This window comes from Coccidioides posadasii, chromosome 2, assembly GCF_018416015.2.
Source record: "Coccidioides posadasii str. Silveira chromosome 2, complete sequence".
Taxonomy (NCBI): Eukaryota; Fungi; Ascomycota; class Eurotiomycetes; order Onygenales; family Onygenaceae; genus Coccidioides; species Coccidioides posadasii.
The window spans coordinates 7,638,522-7,660,058 of NC_089408.1; the positions used below are offsets into that span (position 1 = coordinate 7,638,522).

The following is a 21,537-nucleotide window of genomic DNA, read 5'->3' on the forward strand; positions in this document are numbered from 1 at the left end:
TTATTATAGAGAGTCTATACAATCTTCCAAAAGGGGAAGTAAGAGCTCTACAAGCATCTCTAGCAAGGCATTAGACTCTCTAGCTGAGAAATCTACTGTTGACATTTCTTTGAATTCTTTTCTATCTATCCCCCAAATCTCTCACTCTGGCTGTAATATTAGGCTGTCCACCTGTTTATTTTCCTAACTATACTAATTTCTATGCTTTAAAGAATACATTTATTTAATATTTAATAGCTATTTAATAATAAAGATCTGGTTGTTGAGATATTTAATAAATTCATTGCATGGAGCATTTGGCGAAATTTGGCTTGTTTAGTGGTGTGGCTCGTTTAGTGGTGAACTACCTTAACTATCAACCGCAAGGCTGGGGACACGCCGAGCCTGGCGTGAGAGGAAGTTGCGCGAACTGTCAACTACCGAGGACAATTAATACCCAAGCCTAACCCCATGCGAAGTGTTTTCGAAAGACTTAGGGTGCCCGGCCTCCCCAGCAGGAGGAGGAGGGAAAGCCGTGAGCAGCTGTCTCGTTTTCCGTTGCTCTCGCTCCCGCCCGAAATTCGCGAGGAGGTTTACCGATTCTACTTCGGCCCAGAAGCCATCCACCTGGCCAGTGATCAGGGAAGAATCACCAGCTATCGATGCAAGCAAACGGATCCATCCCCCGTCTCGGATTGTTGCACGCGACCGTATTGTATTGCTTACTTCCAAACTGCCGCCAGTGAGAACGATGGGAATTCGCGAGTAAACACCGCTCTGCTCTACACATGCAGGCAGATATACCGTGAAGCCTCAGCAATGCTTTACAGGTCGGTGATTTTCCAGACCAATGCGATGGTCACCTGGGTTCTCTTTGCTGGAATGATATCACCCGGGCATCTGGCAATGGTTAAAGGGCTGCGGGCTTGTTGGATAGCTTTACCGTGCTTGACCATGGCGCCCATCCCACCCAACGACCCCAGATACCCTGAATATGAACACTACACCGTCTTCATGGATGGGCATTTTCGAGAGTTTTGGGAAATCCTGGGCAGCCGAATGTCGGGTCTACAGGATCTGGGCTTTGTGATGGACTATACTGGACAGTTTTTGTCTCGGGCAGTGACGGCAGAATGGCACCGCCAGCTTACAAAGGTGACGGGCTTAAAGAGGCTCGACCTCCAGATCTGGGATACTTTTGGCGGTGCACAATGGCAGACCGGAAGGGATGAGGCTAAGGCAGCGGCGGAGATGGAGGTTCTGATGGAGTACCTGAAGAAGCGAATGTGCTCGAGAGCTCGCTGTGAAGTGTCGTCGTAACAGGTGCAACTTGGGATCGAGGAAATCGGCCTTGCCAGGTAAGACCGTAGAGTTGGCCACTGGGCGTCACCTCAAGGGCGATCGACGATGGCTCTTGGATGCATCGGGAGATATCTCTGGGACGTCTTCGGGTTGTGGCGGGAAGTGGTTGCATCGCCGCAGCCAATGGCCGGATAGAAAAGTTGACGTGGAAGGCTCGGATGCTTCCTTTGCTGATTTGTAAATAGCGAGATGGAGATGGCTGGTTAAGTTAGTATGGAAGTGGGATGGTGTGTCAGCGTGGATGAGCGCCCGGCTGGTGAGGAATATCGAGCGCAGAACCACTCGGGTAGTAAGTACTGGGCATGAAGTTCGAGCGTTGCATATTCCATGCAGATGCAGGTCTGAAACTTGGTTCGCATAACACTCACGCCTTGAGAGATCCGGACAACAGCGAACGCAACCGCCAGGCCAACCAACCACAGGAGCGTCCTGGAAGGGGAGGGAACAGAGCTGAGCCAAGCCTCGCGTTTGCACGGGAGAGCATTTCCCACGCAGACAGGTGTTTATCGCTCTCTGCTGGTGGACGTGATAAACATGTATGTACTCGATGTTCCACGGGCGAGTCCGACGCCTTCTCTTGGAACTTCGAATAGGTTCGTTGGTGTTGGGGTTCTGGGAGAGTTCAGGAGCGTTTGCGTCCGCAGGATGGGTCTGAAGCATCACCGGGTCATTCTTGCGGCCTGGAAACACACGATGTAGCTCGGCAGTCTCCAAGGCAGCAGCATCATCCAGCTCGAGCCTGCATCCGTTGCCCGCTGCTGGTTGTGGTCGTTCGTTCGTTGCGATTTGCCCGTAATGTTTCCGCCCCTTGAGCTGGGTTCTATATCGAAGGTCCCTCCCCTTCCCTCACGGAGTCCTCCGGAGGTACTTCGAACAATCCCAACGCCGTAATTACCACTGTATTTGTTTTGTTCGTCCCAAGAGCAAGCCACGTCGATGACTCAGCCAGGCACCGCCCCCGCTAAACACCGAAAGCGGCTAGAGTGCCTTGGCCACACCCCCCCACTACGCTAAACCAGTTACGGTCGCCGAGGTGGAGCAGGTGACTCAATTTGGATGACTAACAAACCTTATACTGCGATGACGTAATGCCTCGTGCGGGTGTTTCCAAGAAAGGGGAGTACATTGGAGGTACCTGCGTGTTCCAGTGCAAGTCTGCCGCAGCCCGCCGCAGCCTGGAAGGTACTTACCCCGGGAGGGACACCCAGGTTTTAACAACAAACCACCTTGGAAAAGACGCAAGGCGCCGGCCCCCCTTCCAACACACCCCCCCGGGGCACAGGCACCACTCCGTCCCGGCAGCCGGCAACAGGCAGGGCATGCGGCCGAACGACAGGCGCAGAACCTCCCGAGACACATCCCCCTTGTGACTCTTGATTACCATTTATTTATTCTTGTCCGTGTCTCTTCCGCTCGAGACCCGAAGGCTAGTTTATCTATCACGCACTAGACCGGCCAACTGACTCACTCACTCTTTCTCTCACACACCTTATCAGCCAGTCAACCTTGCTATTGGTTTGGTATTTATGTGTGTGTACGGAGTATACATATATATAAACCATCCTCTGCCCTGACCCGGAGTCTTCTGTCTTTCCCCTCCCCAGGCCACAGATAGCCCGGAGCATCTCATTCACCTCACCACATTCTGCAATCCCCACACCCCGTGGTCCCTCTCTCTCTCTCTCACACATTCACACACACTCCTCTCTCTCTCTCTCTCTCTTGCTTAGTTCCACCCCTCCCTCGCCTTCCTTCAGCTCGTGCAAGTCCCAAGCAACGATATTATGGCTGGCTCTACACTCATTCTTCCTACCACAGACGTCCGGTACACCGCCACTCAATCCAAGAGAGACCACGACCAAAAGGCGAAATGGGCACGTGGCTCACGTCCCGGCATGGGCCAGCCGTGGGAAGGCTATACCACTGTACGACCGGTGTTGCCTCTCGCAAAATCGTTAGTTGATCCCCTCGCCCTGCTCACCCCTTTCTGCCTCTACTCTGGCCGATTCCATCGAAAGCTGATATCTTTTTGTTTTTCCCTGTGCCGTAATAGCAAGGTGGATCGAAAAGCCCACATCGTCACTCTCAAGCGCCAGGCCATCCCATCCAAGAATCCTCGGTCGCACCTCCGTTCTGTCTACTACGAGGACATGAGGGAGGCCAGCGATCTTTCGGACACCCTCGACGACATGGGCTCTGGCCCTAGCCCAAGCTCTCCAGCCGGTGATGTCGATGTCTTTTATTCCTTCGACGCTAGAACCGGACCTCGAGCAGGTGAACACCTCCTGTCAGTGGCTCTAGAGAGGGCGGTCGAGCGGTTTGAGACCAAGGAAACGGAGAAACTTGTCCGGGAATATGACTTCGTAGACGAACGCGAATCAACCGATGGTGGATATGCCGCCAACGACGATGACTATGAATTCATAGATCGCGCCACACTTTGATCAGGCCGCTCTACGGTTTCACTTAGTTCCTTTCGCTTCCGTTTTTCCCAGTACGTGCTGAGAATGGTTTCTTCTTCAGCATTTGTTTCCTTCCTTTAAATAGACCTGCTAGTTTGACGGCATGGCATGGATTGGCGACTACCTTCAGATCAGGAGCATTGTTGCAATTTTTTTTTTTTTTTTCCATTAGTTGTGTACTATGGGTCAAGGATCAAGAGAGGAGTGCTTTGGCGAATTGGGCGCTTCTTGAGGACTTGAAACTTGTATCGTTATTCCGGTTGGATTTTTCCTTGAGTTTGAGCAGTTTTGTACATATCTTTCTCTCCTTGGTATAGGTACTCCGCTGGGGATTATTCCTTTGGGATGGCTTAGGAATACGTTCCTCAGCCTACACGGTTGTGTATGAACCATAATACCCGGTGTCATATTCAGCCGACGACCTAGCAGTTTATATATGAGCCCTATTCTTATACACTTCCGAGAATTTGTAGTTGCGTGTTCGGTTGTGTGTGTGCGGATGTTGCGTGTAAACTAGATAGACCTCGGCTGGAAATTCGTAAAACCGTCAGCCTTTAATGTAGAGGTGAATAGGGCCGTATCTGGCTGCTCCACACGAGGATAGATAACGAGGTAAATTCGCCAGGGTGGTTTTCTACACGACCATACCCTTGAGTGTAGGATCGGCGAAGCATTCAATGCATGGATTCGGCCTCATCAGCTCCCCCACATGTTTAACGCAGTCAAGATCGCCCCAGCGACTTATGCTAGTACGGAAGGATGTCCAATCCTTTCTCAACTGATTGCCACCGTTCAGCTTAGCCGCATGTCTACGAAGGGAAAGATATGATCACACATACCCATGACCTTATCCCACCTCATTCTTCCCTCAAAGTCTCCGCTCTCATCTCTCATGATCCACAGATCTTCTAAAAACGCTCTTGCGCTCCTAACATTTCCCATTCCGTACTGAGACTCAATTCTGGAGAGAAGGGTTCGGACGTCATCACGGTCCGCGGCATCACACGCCTCGCATCCCGCAGCAAACAGTGGTTGTAGAACAGCCACGCCCGGACACGGCTCGTGTAGGAAGTGTATGGCTGATACTCGATGGATGATCTGCTGCACAGACTTCTGCACTAAAGTGCTCGAAGAAGGGAGATTTAGGACGCGCCTGTAGAGATGAAGGAGAGCGACGTGATGGTAAGTTTCATCGACAGCTGCAAAGTCAATTCGGTGGAGACTGGAAAGTGAGGCGTCGATCGTTGGGCGAAATCGTGGCTCATGAGAGGCAAGCATGGAGCTGATGTTCTCTATCATTCTGAAGCATCGTTCGCGAATTATGTCATTGGGAATGCTCGAAATATCGTCAGTACCTGTCGGACATTGCTGCTCTCCGCTCAGTCCGGATTCGACAGCGAGGAGGTTAATGTCACCGAAGATGGGTATAAGCGCCGTAGAAAATCCGGTGAGATCGTCGATCTCATCATTACCTATCAAGCGCCGTAGCTGAAGGACTGTTCGCGATCCCGGAGAGATAACCAAATTCCCACTCAATAGAGTAATGGTTTCTATAGAAAGATACCAGCGCCAAAGCAATAGAGTAGCCTCTGACAGCGAGGACCCGGAATTCCTGGCATTTTGCAAATGCTCGGCTATTATCGCCGCCGTTCCATGTAAATGTGATCTCCACGAGCCTGGACTCCGACCGTCGGATACAATATCGGCGGTGCATAATGTTAGAGTGGTGGCAATAACTGCGTCATTCAATTCTTTTCTCGGCTGCGCCAAAGCGGCCTGAAGCTGCCGCAAACTTGTAAACTTAAGCCAGTCGAGCTGCGTGATGCTCTGATCCATACCCAAGCATATTCGATGCGTTGCTGCGAGACTTAATAGGGCGACAAATAAGTGGGATGTCTGAAGGGCCATAGGGATAAGAACAGAGCAATATGTACGCTGGATCATTGAATGGCAAGACAGAGAGAGGGTTGTGCAAGACATAAAATGGTCCAAAAGGAACCGATACGCAGGTGGGATCCATTGCAATTCGTACGGGTTTCGTGGAATGACGCTGTTCGGAGGTTGGTTAACTCTCTGGGGGCACAAAGGGAACACAGCTGCTGAAAGTGAGCGCTCGGCTTCCGTCCGGTCGAAATTAATGGTGTCTCCAGTGTAGCTGGAATCTGTATCATCGCGACAACAGACGTTAGCAAACAGCGTCGAGTCGCTTCAAGACAGTTGGTATACGTGCCACTGGACAGCTGCTGCGGCACAGAAACAGGTTTGGAGGGCTTTCCAGAGCCATAGACGAAAGCTCCCTTGTCACCTAGCCGACGAATTTAGTTAGCTAAATCGCCCACTGGCGGGGGGTGTGTTGTTTCAAGTCGTCGATCTGGGTTTCGCACCAGAGGTTGGATTAAAGGGAACTTGAACCAGCCCAGGGTCGTTTCGAAGGCATTCGCCGAATCGCGATTTGGAAAAAGGTCGACCGCCCCATGAAAGGCGCAGAGTGTAGACACATTGCCTGCCGGAGCGTAGGCAGCCTGAGCAGGTGGGCTTTCGCTCGTCACACTTGCGGTGTCTCTGACGGCATTCTGTGCAGCCGGAGCGGGAACGACGTTTGGGTCGCGATGGAGTTGCTTCCATGGAAATATCTAGGAGCCTGGTTTAAGAGCAAATGAGATTGGGTCCTCTTTATGCCTTCGCTTCTTACGACATTGTGATCTCTCAATAAGTTCAGAGTAGTTAATCTTCGGCTCGGACCTGCGGCGGGGAAGATTTTCAGTGACCGCCAAGCGCTTCCACTCTCTCGAACCGGCCGGCCGGCCGTCTTGGAAAAGCAGCGCCCACGGAAGTATTATACAAGTCACTCTTGTGAGTTACAGCGCTCTTCGAAATAATAGGCGATGGCTCTACAAGGCACATCCTTACCGTGGCTCCAGAGACACAGATCAAACCATCAACGCCCAGTTTACACCGTAATCATGTATAGGTCCTTTGAATTATGGCCTGAGAACATGGGCACCCGAGACAAGGGCCTTCGTAGATATTGATATCAAACCCAAAAGGACTCATAGCATACTAACTACTAAGCAGTCAAAATTTGATCCTCCTCTGCATTGGCCCCAGCAACTGGGTCCTCACAGCACCGGATCGCTCTCGCGAGGGGTGGAATATGCACTTTGGAGGGAGACAGAAGGGGGAAAAAGAAAGGTCAAAAGGAAAGGGAAAGGAATGAGGTGTACTAGACGCTAGGAATATAACAGTTAGCATGAAATTCACTCATACCAACACCCAACCCTCCAATAACAATAATCTTAAAAACGTATGCCGTGGGGGGGGGGTTTGTGTGTGTGCCATAAAGGGGTGGCCCAAGCTGGAGAGTTCGAGGTCAGGCCCGTTTGATTTTAAGTGCTTTCACCAGAGAAATGCATACCTGGTCTTCAGATTGAATCTGGACTCAACAGATAATAAGCGTCCCTTCCAACTCTAGGACCTTGAATCAGCCCTATGGCTTGTAGCCAGGAGCTTGTGGTTTAGGTATCTTTTGAGGCTTCTTGTATCAATTTGTGAACGCGAGATGCAGTTTGGAGCACAGAACCTGACCGCTGCAATGCACCCTTGGCCAAGCTTCTGATTTCTTCTGATTTATATACGTCGAAACTATCTGATTGTGGGGCATCTTGCGTTGTGTTGATATCGACAGCCTTAGAGACAGATGATACACTTTCATCAAGGTCGTGGGCGCAATCCAATAGTAGTTTCTGAAACTCAATGGCAAGAACTAATTCCATTGGAACCTTTGTAGTGGGAACAAAAGATCCAATACGTAGCCTATGGCAGGGAGATGGAGATCCAGTTGCCTTAGGGTTGCATTTCCCATTCTCAACGGACCTTTTGAGGTGTTGAAACACGAGATCCCACATATCGAGAGTGCGGTGGTGACAGGACAGCAGCTGAAGCAAAGAGGCCTGATCTATTGTTCTCCTGGACATGTGTGGGGTGGTGGAAGGTATCTTTGAAGAAAATGACTGGATTTGCTTGAGGACAGGGGGATACAGATCGATGAGGTTCTGCGTTAGTTCAAACGTTTTAACAAGCGCAAACAAGGTCCCCTGACCAGTTGGCGACTCTGCAGCAGCAGCAGCAAGCACCCTATCATAAGCACCTTTGTCGTCATGGATAGATAACGGTGGTAGGGACACCCAATTATCTTCCAGGTTAACGAACAGGTTTGCCAACTGATGACCTAGCCTTTCTGGGGTGATATGTCCAGTCCTATTGGTATTTTGTGAAGTGCGAGGTTGAGATTGATAAAGAGTCGCTGAATGCTCATTGACCGGCCAAACAGATGGGCTTAGGCAGTTAAAATCGAAGCTGCTTAACCATTCGTCATCGTGCACAGCGTAGCCAGGAAGCAACTGGTTAGGAACCGTTTCCTGGGCAGGAAAGGCGGTGCAAGGGCTATTAGCAGAGACCCGCTGACCAGAGTCCGAAGTCTGAGTCAAGAAATCGCTTGGGCCTGGACGAGACGGCCCTCCCGTACCCGTGCTTGGGTTGCAAGGAGTGTGTGGCTGATGGAAGATGCGGTCCGGGTGGCATCGATGATCCACGGTTGGCAAGAGAGTCTCATCGAGAAGGTTCAGGAAAGCCGACGGGTCTGCAGCCTGACAACTTTGAAGCTGTAGGGCTGGAGGAGGTTCCCTGGTTGCACCTTGTTCTAGCTCCCTTGTTTGGGGTCGGAGTCCACGCATGGAGGGGCTGAATACGCAGGAAGCAGATGCCCTGATACATCGAGTGCAAACCTCGCTCCCTGCAACTTTGGAGCACCGTAATTTCAAGGAATTGCAGCGGTCACAAGCCAGCCGTTTCCGCCTGGGAGCATGAGAAGCCATGCTCGCTTCCGCCGTGGCTTGTGAATATTAGCACATCAATGATGATGGCTGGGAGAAAAGGGACCTGCTAAAACCATTTACTGAGCCCAGGTCACCCCCTGAACAACAAACTCAGTTTTTATGGGCTAATTACACCATTTGTGGCACATTGACAAGATGAGATAATAGGAATATCAATCGATGGAAGAAGATCACACGAGGCTGACGTTTGGTAATAACTAGTCGCCAAGTGCCAAGCTTTTAGTTAACAAATTAAGTACACCTGGACATTTCCCTCCTAATCATTCAGCTTTTCTGCGGCAAAGCCCTCCGCAGCAAGGCCTCGATGTCTGTGAACTCGTAATCCGGCTTGTCTTATATGGGTATGCCAAGTAATTCATGAAGAGCCCTGGTTGAAACAAGCAATATTCTAGCACTTGCCTGTCGGCATTTATGTCTTGAAGATATCTGTGGACCTCCCTCTTGAACTCTTGGCCTGGCAGGTATGCATCGCTCCGCCTGTTTATCGAAGATGGTGAGCGCTGTGTAAGTGTCTCAGGGAGGAGTTTTACCCACAGGCCCCACTCGCTTGGTGCAAATCTTCTGACCCCAGCGGCTATACATGCGTCGATGAGTGCCTTTTGCGTCTTGCTTTCGGGGTCATTGCTGACAAAGGACAAGACCGTATTGACACCTTTCAGGGAATCGACGAGCTCATCTCGATTCTTATAATCAACCCTTTTCACAGCAATACCAGGGTTTGAGAACTCAGGCAGCTCAGCCTACAATCCCATGAATATATTAACGATTTATGAGCTGGATAAGATGTTCATTTTGGATTGGGGGAAAACGACATACCTTTCGCGAAAAGACGGTGATTTGATGTTTTCCCTGCGCTGCAAGTTCCTCGACGATTTCACGCCCGACGTCTAGTAGATAATGTTAAGTGAGAATATTTGACGCTTGAGGGGAAATGTTGCAATTGTTTACTTCCTGCTCCTACTATCGCTATATGGACCATCTTTTAAATATAAATCAGGCAGTAATCAGACCTCGACACTTGCGGCAGAGGGGGGTTTATAAATCCGTGTCAATGGGCTTCATTTCATAGACAGATGGTTTCGTCGCTGCAGGAAAAGGGTTTTTATCTTCATATATAGGCTTTTAGAACTCGTGGAGCTTGGGCCTCCCTGCCGATACGAGTTTCTGCCTTGCTTCACCGAAGCGCCCGCGAAGGCGACCTTGTTCAGCGCTCGTACTTAACTTACAGCCGATGCAAACAAATCGGGCAAACACGACGTCACCGAACGTCACCGAACGCCAAGACCGAATGCCGAAGCTCAAAGCTTGGTAGCAGCTAATGCGGAAACGGTTTAGTGCGTACGGAGCATGTGAGCCGCAAATCTTTTAGTCAGCGGCTACATAGGGCTGGTCGTCGCGGAAACTGAGAACTCGGCACGAAGGTCAACAACACCGGGACCCCTGGCGTCGGCAACTGGACAATCAGCAGCCAGCTGCCTCGAGGGATTCGGTTCATTTGCGTTGCTGTCACTCCCACTCCAAATCCCCCATCTTCGCCATGGAAAAACGTACCAACGAGTCCCCGATGGACTTCGAATGGCAAACGAAGGCCCCCGGAGATGTGACGTCCCCTTTCTACCAACTAGCGATGGAGCATGAGAAGAGTGGAAATAAGCGTGAGAGAGCATTCACATCTACATGGACACTTTGCTCGTAGCAACATGCACAGCTGACCATACGTATCTAAAGGCCCATTCAGTGTCTTCAATTCCCCAACGAAAACCTTTACGGAGCCGAATCAGCGCTTTGAATTCTCGCAACCGCTAGACACAACACCCGCTTTTCATCCCAACCCAGCCTTCGCGACACCACGAAAATTAGATTTCGACTTTTCATCCGGGCCAGAAAACTCGCCTGATACCCACGTAGACAACGATGAAACTCCAGAGCCGCCGTCAAAATCTGACCGAAGGAATTCGTTGTTTAACTTCTACGGTAGATTCGCCCCGAGCCCAGGTCGTGGCGAGATTCCCCGTATAGATAGGTTTGCAAATGTGGCGATCCGGAGAGTTCAGAAACGAAGGAAACGAGAGAGAGAGGTAGAAAGACACTTGCGCAAAGTCAGTGAGGCGGACTCTGTCTCGACAGCCCGTGAGAGGCATACCAGACGCGATAAACCGCCAAGAGAAGGAATACAAATGCATCAAGACATACCCTTTTTTTCCCGGCTCTTTACATTTCTCGAATCTCACCCACATATTCCCCGCATTCTGTCGTACTATGTTCAGTTCACGTTTAATCTTGTCCTTGCCTTCCTCGCTCTCTATGTTATTGTCGCCTTCCTACTTGCGATCAAACACGATATGGATCGCACAAGAGAGGGGGTGTCCGCCGATATTTTGGCTGAAATGGCCACCTGCACCAAGAACTACGTTGAAAACAGGTGTAGCGGAGAAGATGGGAGAAGATTACCGGCTCTGGAGGCTGTCTGCAATAACTGGGAACGGTGCATGAACCAGGACCCAGCCAAGGTTGGGAAAGCAAAGGTCTCAGCTCAAACATTGGCGGAAGTTCTCAATGGGTTTATCGAGCCTATTAGCTTTAAAACCATGGTATGGAACGGTCCTGCTCCTTGATGAAAAGGTGAACCATTGGCTGACAAATCCTGCCAGATATTCTTTATCGCTTCGATTACATCCTGCGTTGCGGTCTCAAACTTGACATTCTCCTTCTTTCGAAATAAATCAAATAATCCTCCCGAATCGATGCCCTCGCGCAGACCATTTACTCCACCTAGTATGTACCCTAGCTCGTCGCAGGTTGCTTTTACCTCTGGGCACAGTGGATTTGGAATGGGAGCCCCGGGTTATGCGCCATACTCGGTGCAAGGTATAATTCCGCCTTTCGACATGAGCCCAGTGAAGTGTACCGATACCGATGAGCATCAACGGCAGATCGATTTTGGGCAGTTTACACGCCGGGTACAAACGCCCAGTCCATCCAAGCGGGAATCTAAGTTTGCTTAGTATTCTATCCTTCTTCTGCTAGCTCGAGATCGTACATGCTGGTTTAGGGCATATTCTTGGGAGCGGCGTGGAACGGATCTGAAAGGGCGTTACTGTTTTTAATCGGTCATTGATAGGATAGGGGCGCAAGTGGGGGTTTTTTTTCATCCCTTTCTCATCCTTTTATTTGCCTTCTTGATGTTTGCTTGTATTCTGCATTTGTTTGGTTCCTTTGTCTTATTTTATTTTATTTTCCATCTTTTTTCCTCACTAAGGCCACACAGAATTGCTACAAGCCTCAGTGATGCGGTTTTCGTTGTAGATATTTGCTGCCAGATCATTTCAAGGCGATAAATATTCGAGAAGATACCTCTTAAGCCATGGGAAGGTGTAGGCAGTGACAAATTGCGGTGTAGCTACAGTTTTGACCAGATCGTCTGCTGCGTGACAGCAACTTGCCGACCTGCAATTATGAATTTTGAGCATCAACAAACGAACTTCTCGTCAGCCAAGCCCCATCTCTCTCTATCTCTCTGCCTTCTCTGATCGTTTGTTCTCGAGATTGACTTTAACAATTGAATTTACAGATGTTGAGGCATAAGAAATCATACTCGAGGAACCACTTCCAAAGAAATTTTGCGAGATACTCCGTGCTCGGTGTGATTTTCAGGGGGAAACACCTGTCATTAATAAAGGTGGGTGAACTCTCTTCGGGTTATGCTCCATATCGTACAACTAGTGCACCATTGCTGTGGACTTAACCCTTCTATAAGAAAAAAAAAAAACCAGTATTTTCGAATCAACTGTATATCAACATTTGACATAGGCTGGAATCCGTGCTCGAGGAATAAGTCCTCTGCTCTATAGGACAACTGAGAACATTGATCAGGAACTATGACAATTTCATCTTAAGACCTTTCTCATAGATATTCGGAATATTGGAGTATATACACAATATGGGGAGACTTGCGTTGGTCCAACTTCAACAAAAAATGAAAGCATCAATGAAATTCACAAAGCAGTAGTTGAAGACTGTGACTTCCATCCAAAATGGATGATGATAGTGTGAAAGAGCAACCTGGGATAGAATTTGATAGAGGTCAGACGTTTAGCAGAAGGACTGGCTTTCCATATGTTTTACAAGTCGCGGTACTTGGATTAACAATGAAATCCAGCAATTTATGCTTAAGCTCTGTCTTTAGGTGCTTGGGGAGATCGTTAAACAATCGATGCTTAAGAATAACCGCACTTGTTTGGGATTTGACGTCGTAATGAGTCACAATTGTCATCTTCAAGTCCGCTTCTTTGTCCACGGCACGCACATATGCCCGCGCTCGAATGGCATACCAGAAGTCTACCACAATCAGTATGCATCGTATCTGGTCAACACTTTCAAGCCACTGGTTGGTTTCAGCATGGTTACGGATGACCACCCTAGTCACCCACAACCCATGTTCCTCGAGCGCACTGCTGGCGACGAAAGGGCTAGTTCATGGTGTCATCTGGATGGAATCACCAGGCGCAGGGATCCTCGGGCTTTGAAGGATAATTGACCGGGTCGGAATCAAGAATATATTTATTTTGTAGTTCAATCTAAATAGAAGCAATAATCTGAAGAACATCTGGTAGAAAGCTTTTGAAGGGTGTTTGAGACGAGGATTGGGCTTTGGACCAGAACAACATATATTCATATAGATGCTGGGATCCCCACTATACTAGAACTTTTATTTCCTACTCCCAGTGATTGGAAGAAGGTGAAAACAAGTGACTACAAGAAGTTCAGCACTGTTCTCCTGTAAATGTCTCCCGCCACTCAGGAGGATTGTAGATCTCAGAAACGCGCTAGATTGCTTCGGTCAGCTCAGGAGTAGTTGAAGTCTTTTACCTTGTTCTCCACAGCTGCTACTGCACTGGAAGTTTCTAGAGGTCTAGAAGATCATCTGAATCAATCTTAACGTTGATGTTAATGTTGGTTTGAGGGAGGATTTGAAGACGTCGGGGGTCTTCATTGAGGAGCTATGAGGATTTGATGTCACAGAAGAGCATGTAAATTCTCTACCTCTTGGTATCAAAGTGTATCCTAAAATACCACAGCATGAAGATTTAATAGGATATTATTGATACTTCTCCTCGTCAATAAATCGCAAGAATTTCATAATACCCTAAGCAATAGACGTAGGAGTAGCAGAGCTGACAGGTGTCCCTAGCGGGACATCAAATTCTATTTCAAGATGTACAGAGAATCTGCTCAACAAAAAAAGTGCAACAGGTGTAAAAGGCCTAATCGAACTAGCTGTCAACTGCCATAGGGTCGTCCAACGTGGCTTTTGGTCCTTTGTACCATTTTCTCGCCGAGACGAAGTAATAGGTGAGCGAGGATCCCCACAGGGCGACATTGATCACAACTGTATAATTCATATCCGTAGCTGCATGTATCAAATTAGCCGTGGATTTCTAGAGAGAAAAGATCCCAATATCCTGCAGTGACTTACCTGAAGGGTTTGGCCCAAGAGTAGGGAACATGGAGAGGGTGATCGAGAAGGAAAGATACACCAACGCAGTGATGGCAATCGCCTTGCTAAAGCGTCCGGTATAAAATGCTCCGGGTCTGAATTTATCCTGACCCCAGAAGATTCTGCAAAAAATGGGAATAGCCCATGCCAGGTCATTACCAGCGACGCACAGCGAGAACAACGCGTTGGCGGCGGCAGGGTTAATCAAGCACAACAGCCCAATGATGATCGAGCCCCCGACACAACCCCAAACTGCGCGTATAGGCTGGTACCTGATTCGCTTGCTCACAACTCTCCAGAAACTGGAAAATGGCAGGGCTCCGTCTCGAGAAAAGGCCCAGCTTTGTCGAGATGCCGAAATAAGCTAGATGAAGTCAGCGAAGCGCCAATGTAATAGGACAGGCAAGTTCACTGCTTGAACATACAATACTCAGACCCATAAAGAATTGCACCACGGTTACCACAGTCATAAATCCCAATGCCCCGTTTTTGCCCAAGGCATCATAATAAACCTGAAAACATAGCTGTTAGTTCTAATGAGACACAGTCAGAAGATGCATGTTACAACAAACCTGGGTCATTGGTTGGCCGAATGGGGAATTCAAAATAGATGCAAGGTCTTTATTCATGCAAGCAGCGATGATACACAGGGACAGGAAGCCAAGAGACCAGCAAGCACCAATAGAGCCGAGAATTCCATAAGGCACTGCCTTGGCAGCATTGGTCGCTTCTTCGCTCATATGCACGCATGAATCAAACGCTCCGATTGTCCAGATGGGGGAAAGCCAAGCGAGCATGAATGCCCAACCCGTTGGCCATGTCGTAAGATTTTCCACGTGTGTAAAAACATAAGCTCCAGAGTTAATACCTTCGGCTGTCCTTGACTTCCCAATGGGCAACGCGATCGCGGTGGCCAATACTAATCCGACATTGGCCATGATGCACACGGACTGAATTCGATGCATAATCCCAGCCGCAAAGGTGGCAAAGATACCGTGGACGATTGCAGTTGCAACGAACGTGCCATATACTGCATAGGTTGATGGGGTCCAAGTGCCATCACCTCCAAGCGAAACAAGTGACAAGAGCATCCGTGCAAATCCATCTAAATTCATCTCAGTCAGTGGCTAGGGGCTGTCTTGCGGTAGGTTGGCATACAGTTAATCGAGCAGATTCCTCCAATAAGGCCAATAGTGTTGCTATAGCCAACTAGGAAGCTAAGCGGATTTTTCCACTTGTCAGCTGCAAAATAGTGCGTCCACCAATAAAGGCCCCCTGACGTAGGCAGAGCCGACCCAAGATCAGCCTATAAATGTAAGTCAGGATAAGTACATTATCGGTTCAATTCTCACTCACCATAGCAAGGCCGACAATGAAGATGAACCCGCTCGCCATAAACCAGCCCTGCACTCGGTTAACATGCCGCATGCGTCAGACTCTCATGCTCTTTGTATTGATAAGGGCAAAAGAAGTCTCTTTTCTTACCCAAACCATAGCAGCCGGTCCCCCTGGAACCGAAAATGATAACGTTGATGCAATTGAAGGAAGCAGGCCCATGATGCTAAACGCAATCGCAAAGACCTGAATTGTCGAGTAACGTCGTCGGAGTTCCTCCTTGTATCCCATAGCAGCTTCAGAAGAGGTTAGCGCCAGCAATTGGTGCAGTGTACACACCGCTTACCGAGAACATCCGCATCCACAACATCCTCCTTTTCCATGATTTGAGCTACAGGCTCGGAGGCCAAACCGGCCTTAATCTCTTGATCTGTTGGCATTGTTGAAAACCGTTTTCGGGGTTCAAAGCCAGGAATCGCAGAATAACTGGCAACAAGGAGAGTAGAAGGACCTTGCCATTGTCAGGGCGGACGGAGGCTTTTTGAGGAGGAAGGATATGCGGGGACAGCGCAGATAGCTTTTCTAAGTGACCCAGAAGCATGGTCGACATAATTGGTGAAAGTTAACCATAGTGTAGAGGACGTGGTCCGCATATCATAGATAGGGACAGTCTGAAGTTTAAAAGCAGGCAGGTACTCCATCGATGATCCACCTGAATTTGTTTGGCTTGAGATGCACTGCTCGACCAATTGAGTTAGGTCAGATATGAGGAAGCGGAAAAGTTGTGTTGACAAAACAGAATTCCACTTAAGAGGGGTGATCAACAGCTGAAAACATTGCACCGCATTTTACCAAGGAGGTAAGTCCGCTGTATCAGATCCGATGTCTGTCTGACGTTCAGGAAAACCTGCTAGGGAATGATGTTTGGAAGAGGAGCGTAGGTTACCTTGTGCTTGCTTCTCCCTAGGTGGAGATTGACCCGCTAACTCGTATCGCTCTTCGCCTTGATAAGAGCCCGATGTTCCACGTTGGCAGAAATAGCATCTCGGCGAGATAAGTTAGCTGGTAGAATCAGGATGTGATAGGAGAACCCCAACATAAGCTGGGCAGACGAGTCAAGGCCGGCACGTCTCCCCGCATTTTCCACCCCACAACCCCGGTTTCTAAGGTTTTGCGGAGAGGGATATGGTGCTCCGCAAAATTTCCGTCAGAGGGCCATGGACCTCGCCCACATTGCCTGGCCCCGGACAGATGGATGGGAGGTCCGTTTGTCCCGAGGTGATATCGCGGGGACGGACATCGGCAGCTAGTTAGTCCGGGCGATCGCCGTGAAGAGCCACACTAACATTGCACATAAACTCACGGCGGAGGCTCCAGTGGTTCACGAAGGTTTCCGCCGACTCTGCGAAGCGCATTTCTTTTCCTGCCCGCGTTAACAATGGCTTAGCTGGCATCTCAGACACCCTCGGTTTTGCTTTCTTATGCAAACTCCCGCCCGCCCGAACGGATTTCCCCTACAGAGCACTCTATGCCACGAGACTTCTCAATATACTCCTTACACCACCCAGGACGTCGATGCTCCCGGCCTCGTCTCCCTTCGTGAACAGAGAAGCAGCTTCGAGAATCCTTGACCGCGGTATGAGGTATTCGTCCCAGGGTGGACCGACGAAGAATGAGATGGCTGCCTGTAAAGGGCTGGTTGCCACGAGGATTTGGGGGTGGAGAGAGTTGATCGCGATCTTCTCGCGTCGGAGAGGAGCAAGCGCGCGGACAAGGTCGGAACGAAGTCCAGATATGCTAATGTATACCGGGGTTTAGGGAAAGCCAAGTTGTATACGGAGTACAGGGTAAAACTGGGAGGTGTGGAAACCGATATCGGGCCCTGAAGCCCGAAATGATTACGATTTTCCTCCTCGATGCACATCAACTATTTACCTCGTTCTTGATAGTACTCCGCATTGACTTCGCACTCTGATAGCTGATTCCTCGCGCTGTCTCCTGCTGCATGTAGCATGTGTGGCAACCCGAAGGGCATCGGCTATCCACCAATTGCTGCTATCGCCAACCCGTTGGACGTGCCCCTTGTACTAGGAATGCATGAAGGCATTTACCAAAGTCAATCATGTACGGGTTCTTCGGCGTAGCCGGTGCATCGTAAATGATTCGGCGAAGATAACTGAATAAAGTCAACCGCATTTACGAGAACAAGGATCACGTTTCTCGCCCAGCCGGCCAGCGGAGATTGTGGGATCTTCGCGCATCAGACCAGAATTTCGCTACGGCCTCTATCTTGGATATGTTTATCCGCTGCGTAATGACTTCACTCGGTCATTGGTCCCGCACCTGCGGCTTAGGCCTGATTCTTGTTTGACTTTCTCCCGCAAGGGTAATGCAATATTTAAAGCGCAGATTCGTTAGCGATATAGTTATGTGGTAACTGGCTTTTGTGTACTCCGTAGCCTCTGTACTATAAGGCGGATTGTTGGCTCGGGAGGCTACAGGATTCCTGTCTGGGTTTGCCTTTCCAATATCCTCCGACTCAAGCCTAGAGGCGCGCTATGTTTGTTGTACAGCGGAAGGCGATAGAACGGAATATCTAGCCCGATCTTTGCTTCCCGCCCCCCTTTCCGCAATCCCCCAATATGTGAAAGTGTGGGGGATAGCCAATACCCTTTTGCTGGGACACAAACCCCGCAGGGCTTTGGGGGACGCAATCTTGGGTCGAATTTTTTGCGGCCTCTTCTCACCCAATGTCAACGGGATGCGAACTGCCTCGTTGAAGCGAAGGAAGGGGCTTGAAGCCGAATCCTGCACCTGCGGTTGCTGAAGGTCATCTCAAGGTGAAGAAAAATCGGCTTGTCTTTGACGAACCCAAACCCCGTTGCGCTAAATTCGGATGGCACTCATCATCTCGAATCGCGTTTTCGAAAGCGCTGCATATCATGTATATTGTCAGCAGGTGAAGAAAGCGTACTGCTAATCTGATAGCTACCTTATATCCAGTCAGCAGCTAGCGACCATGTCGGGAATTGGTATGAGGACCTTTTGGACCACCCAGAATGCCGGGGTAATCCTGTAAGCGATTCATTTGCTGCGATACCAGCTCCTTTACTAGTACTACCTAGTAACTCTCATCTCCAGGTGAAAGTCCAGGAAGCATACGATTCCTACAGGCAGACGGGCCTCTCAAAGACCATCGCTTCGATGACGTGTCGGGATGTCCATCCCACAAAGGAGAGGATAGCGCCTAGCCCAGCCCTTGTACAATACTTATCGCATCTCGAAGAGAGCACCGCGAGGCCGGAAACTTTGGAGGCCCCGTATGAAAATGAGTCAATAAACTGCATGGTGCTCCGGGCCGCGTCCAACCATGAAGATCGTAGAGCTCTTGCGCGGCTTGCAGGATCGGCTGAGGGTTGTGGTGGGGGCTGGTAAGTGCTGTGATGCATTCCGTCTACGTCGCGACTCCAGCAGTATGAATGAGTGCCGACAAGACCATTTATTCCTCGTTGGTCGGTTAATTAAGCGCTGAGATGTGCAGATATATGGTTCCCTGTCCTCCCGACTACATCGATCCGTGTTGGAGATTTCACACCGCCATCCAATGACCCACCTTAAGGCCATCTACAGTCAAATGGGGACTGATCTCCTCCGGGAAATGTTGAACTATCCCGCGGTCCTTGCTACGGGGAGTGGCCAAAAGAGGGCTCGCCTTGGCAAGCCAATGCTTGTTTTTGACAAGGTTGGAGTGGCCATTGGTTTTGTTCCCACTGGAGAAGACCAATATACTTATCATCACTTGCGGACGGATCTTTATGGAATGGCACTACGCAGCGGTGTTAAGATGGACACGTGCTACACTGCCTGCACAGCCCATATCACCCTGGATCGCTTTGTGTCAACCACTACATTCGACTCGGATAGCGATGAAGGTACGCAAAAACATATCGAAAACTGGATCAGAACCATCCAATGTATTAATCAGGAGGTGAAGGACCAGTGTTGGACAGATGAATGGGATTGGGTGGTGGACGAGGAGAGAGGATTGGAGATACAGATGGGTATGCTTAAATTTGGACGCGGTACAAATGCAGCAGCAGCAGTGGGACAAAGCCTACTGTATGAATATCAGGCTAACTACAGAGTACATATTTAAATCACCATGGTAAACCAATGACGAAATTTGCTTAAGGCAATGTCTTGTCCCATGTCTTGCTCAACAACCACACCACCAGCATACCCTTCAGCATGCCACTTGTAGATGGATGGTGGATTAAGGACGCACACATATTGCCAAGGCATGTTTGTCATTAATGAGTTGTTTTGCCAGAGAGAACTCTTGCATTCATACTGATGTAAAGCCGTGAAATGTCTGGGCAGGGACCAGAGTTAGGAGATAACACTCTCTCACTTTGCCAGTTGTTTTGCAGGATACAGGGGTTGATTGAGTTGTGGTCGCACAAGCTGTTGTCATATGGCCTGCTGTGATAACTGGTAAAAACAACCATTCAAGTGCCTTGGTATGGAGTACATTTTTATATTGGTAGATTTGATTAGCTTCTTTCACCCCAAGAATCCCAAATATTGGTGGCTAAAACACTTGATCAGCTCCTGGCTGTCTATGAGTTGCGAAGGTAACCGCCCTGCATGATCCTTTGCACACCCAGCAGATTTTTTTTTTTCTCCTATCCTTTTCTCCCTCACTCTCCTCCTCTATCTCTCTTTCTCATTGTGTACTGACAAATGTGTCAGCTTATTGATACAATACTTGTTTCAGTGTAATTTTTTTTTTTTTTTTTCTTTCTTTTTTTGCCCTGTAAGTATAACTTTCCAACCCTGTCATTTTTCAAGATTATCAATGGGTGTCAAGAGCATCATGTTCCAAAATCAAAAGAATCATCAACAGCAATAGAAGGCACCCACCATGTTTCTTGCACATCAACATCAACCAAAGACAGTCAAAATTTGGACTTTATCATACGAAACGGCCTAGCTGGAGGCGCCGCAGGCTGTGCTGTGAGCCTCACCACCCTAGCCACCAAGAGTTGATTGCTGATGTGAGGGTACCGCAGGCCAAAACTATTGCTGCCCCATTGGAAAGGGTCAAGATTCTCTTTCAAACCTCTCATTCTCATTTTGTGCAACATTCCACCCACTGGAATGGTTTATTCAAGGCTGCCAGAGACATCCAAAAGACTTATGGAATACCTGCACTTTTCAAAGGCCACTCAGCAACCTTGGTCCGCATCTTCCCCTATGCTAGTATCAACTTTCTCGCATATGAGCAGCTCCGAGCAGTCATTATTGTATCTCCAGAGAAAGAAACACCATCGCGTCGATTTTTGTGTGGAAGTATTGCCGGTGCGGCCTCTACTTTTGTCATGTACCCTCTTGAGTTGATCCGTACACGTCTTGCCTTCGAAACAGTACAAAAAAGTCCCTCGTCCTGGCTTGGTATTTCTCAGCAAATGTACTATGAAGGCGGAGGCAGCTGGTGTTTGGCCAATTTTTATCGTGGATTTGCCCCAACTATGCTAGGCATACTTCCGTATGCTGGCATGTCATTCTTAGCCCATGATGTGATTAAAGACTGGTTTCGCTTGCCTGCTCTCGCACCCTACACTGTAAAACCACAATCCCACACACAATTGACAGCAGTTGCACAGCTTTTCTGTGGAGCACTTGCTGGCATGGTTGCTCAAACAATTTCTTATCCAATTGAAATCATTCGGCGACGAATGCATGTTGGAAATGTGGTTGGTACCCAAGCAGGCATTTTGGAAACAGCTCGGCGTATCTTTTTGGAGAGAGGAGCGCGCGGCTTCTACGTTGGGCTAACCATTGGCTATGTGAAAATCGCTCCCATGGTGGCGACAAGTTTCTATGTCTATGATTGTATGAAGCAATTTTTGGGCCTTCTTGAGCAACCAAGATCTTGTTTCTCTGTCTCTCAACTCCGTTGACCACTTTCCTCTATCACGGCTCACCTCTTGTAACTGGATATCCA

The 21,537-nt window shown here is 49.0% G+C and overlaps 10 protein-coding genes across 10 annotated transcripts; 6 read left to right on the forward strand and 4 right to left on the reverse strand.

The window, feature by feature from the left end:
• The first annotated feature begins 313 nt into the window (after nt 1–313).
• Nucleotides 314–2,184, forward strand: D8B26_004911 (uncharacterized protein). The gene has a single exon (XM_066124637.1). It carries the CDS (start codon nt 451–453, stop codon nt 1,297–1,299), a length of 849 nt encoding a protein of 282 aa, XP_065980718.1. The 5' UTR covers nt 314–450; the 3' UTR covers nt 1,300–2,184.
• A 650-nt stretch (nt 2,185–2,834) lies between these two features.
• Nucleotides 2,835–3,976, forward strand: D8B26_004912 (uncharacterized protein). Its single transcript, XM_066124638.1, has one exon. It carries the CDS (start codon nt 3,126–3,128, stop codon nt 3,783–3,785), a length of 660 nt encoding a protein of 219 aa, XP_065980719.1. The 5' UTR covers nt 2,835–3,125; the 3' UTR covers nt 3,786–3,976.
• Nucleotides 3,977–4,376: 400 nt separating this feature from the next.
• D8B26_004913 (uncharacterized protein) lies at nt 4,377–6,433 on the reverse strand. Its single transcript, XM_066124639.1, has 4 exons — nt 6,188–6,433; nt 6,030–6,108; nt 4,643–5,958; nt 4,377–4,581 (listed from the first exon to the last, which is right to left on the reverse strand). The coding sequence occupies exons 1-4, from the start codon at nt 6,426–6,428 to the stop codon at nt 4,550–4,552; spliced, it is 1,668 nt and encodes a 555-aa protein (XP_065980720.1). The 5' UTR covers nt 6,429–6,433; the 3' UTR covers nt 4,377–4,549.
• Nucleotides 6,434–7,318: 885 nt separating this feature from the next.
• D8B26_004914 (uncharacterized protein) lies at nt 7,319–8,536 on the reverse strand (the record flags this gene model as incomplete). Its single annotated transcript, XM_066124640.1, has 1 exon — nt 7,319–8,536. One exon carries the CDS (start codon nt 8,534–8,536, stop codon nt 7,319–7,321), a length of 1,218 nt encoding a protein of 405 aa, XP_065980721.1.
• A 422-nt stretch (nt 8,537–8,958) lies between these two features.
• D8B26_004915 (uncharacterized protein) lies at nt 8,959–9,677 on the reverse strand (the record flags this gene model as incomplete). Its single annotated transcript, XM_066124641.1, has 4 exons — nt 8,959–9,175; nt 9,233–9,438; nt 9,515–9,585; nt 9,647–9,677. 4 exons carry the CDS (start codon nt 9,675–9,677, stop codon nt 8,959–8,961), a joined length of 525 nt encoding a protein of 174 aa, XP_065980722.1.
• Nucleotides 9,678–10,124: 447 nt separating this feature from the next.
• On the forward strand, nt 10,125–12,035 carry D8B26_004916 (uncharacterized protein). The gene is made up of 3 exons (XM_003070655.2): nt 10,125–10,353; nt 10,427–11,289; nt 11,350–12,035. Exons 1-3 carry the CDS (start codon nt 10,236–10,238, stop codon nt 11,701–11,703), a joined length of 1,335 nt encoding a protein of 444 aa, XP_003070701.1. The 5' UTR covers nt 10,125–10,235; the 3' UTR covers nt 11,704–12,035.
• A 697-nt stretch (nt 12,036–12,732) lies between these two features.
• D8B26_004917 (uncharacterized protein) lies at nt 12,733–13,235 on the forward strand (the record flags this gene model as incomplete). The annotated part of the gene is made up of 2 exons (XM_066124642.1): nt 12,733–12,831; nt 12,885–13,235. 2 exons carry the CDS (start codon nt 12,733–12,735, stop codon nt 13,233–13,235), a joined length of 450 nt encoding a protein of 149 aa, XP_065980723.1.
• A 622-nt stretch (nt 13,236–13,857) lies between these two features.
• On the reverse strand, nt 13,858–16,674 carry UGA4 (GABA-specific high-affinity permease). The gene is made up of 10 exons (XM_003070656.2): nt 16,628–16,674; nt 16,477–16,574; nt 15,877–16,267; nt 15,681–15,826; nt 15,552–15,599; nt 15,354–15,501; nt 14,768–15,300; nt 14,621–14,707; nt 14,175–14,559; nt 13,858–14,108 (listed from the first exon to the last, which is right to left on the reverse strand). Exons 3-10 carry the CDS (start codon nt 15,968–15,970, stop codon nt 13,972–13,974), a joined length of 1,578 nt encoding a protein of 525 aa, XP_003070702.1. The 5' UTR covers nt 15,971–16,267; nt 16,477–16,574; nt 16,628–16,674; the 3' UTR covers nt 13,858–13,971.
• A 1,875-nt stretch (nt 16,675–18,549) lies between these two features.
• D8B26_004919 (uncharacterized protein) lies at nt 18,550–18,965 on the forward strand (the record flags this gene model as incomplete). Its single annotated transcript, XM_003070657.2, has 2 exons — nt 18,550–18,605; nt 18,656–18,965. The coding sequence occupies 2 exons, from the start codon at nt 18,550–18,552 to the stop codon at nt 18,963–18,965; spliced, it is 366 nt and encodes a 121-aa protein (XP_003070703.2).
• Nucleotides 18,966–19,134: 169 nt separating this feature from the next.
• Nucleotides 19,135–19,686, forward strand: D8B26_004920 (uncharacterized protein; the record flags this gene model as incomplete). The annotated part of the gene is made up of 1 exon (XM_066124643.1): nt 19,135–19,686. The coding sequence occupies one exon, from the start codon at nt 19,135–19,137 to the stop codon at nt 19,684–19,686; it is 552 nt and encodes a 183-aa protein (XP_065980724.1).
• Between the last annotated feature and the right edge of the window lie 1,851 nt (nt 19,687–21,537).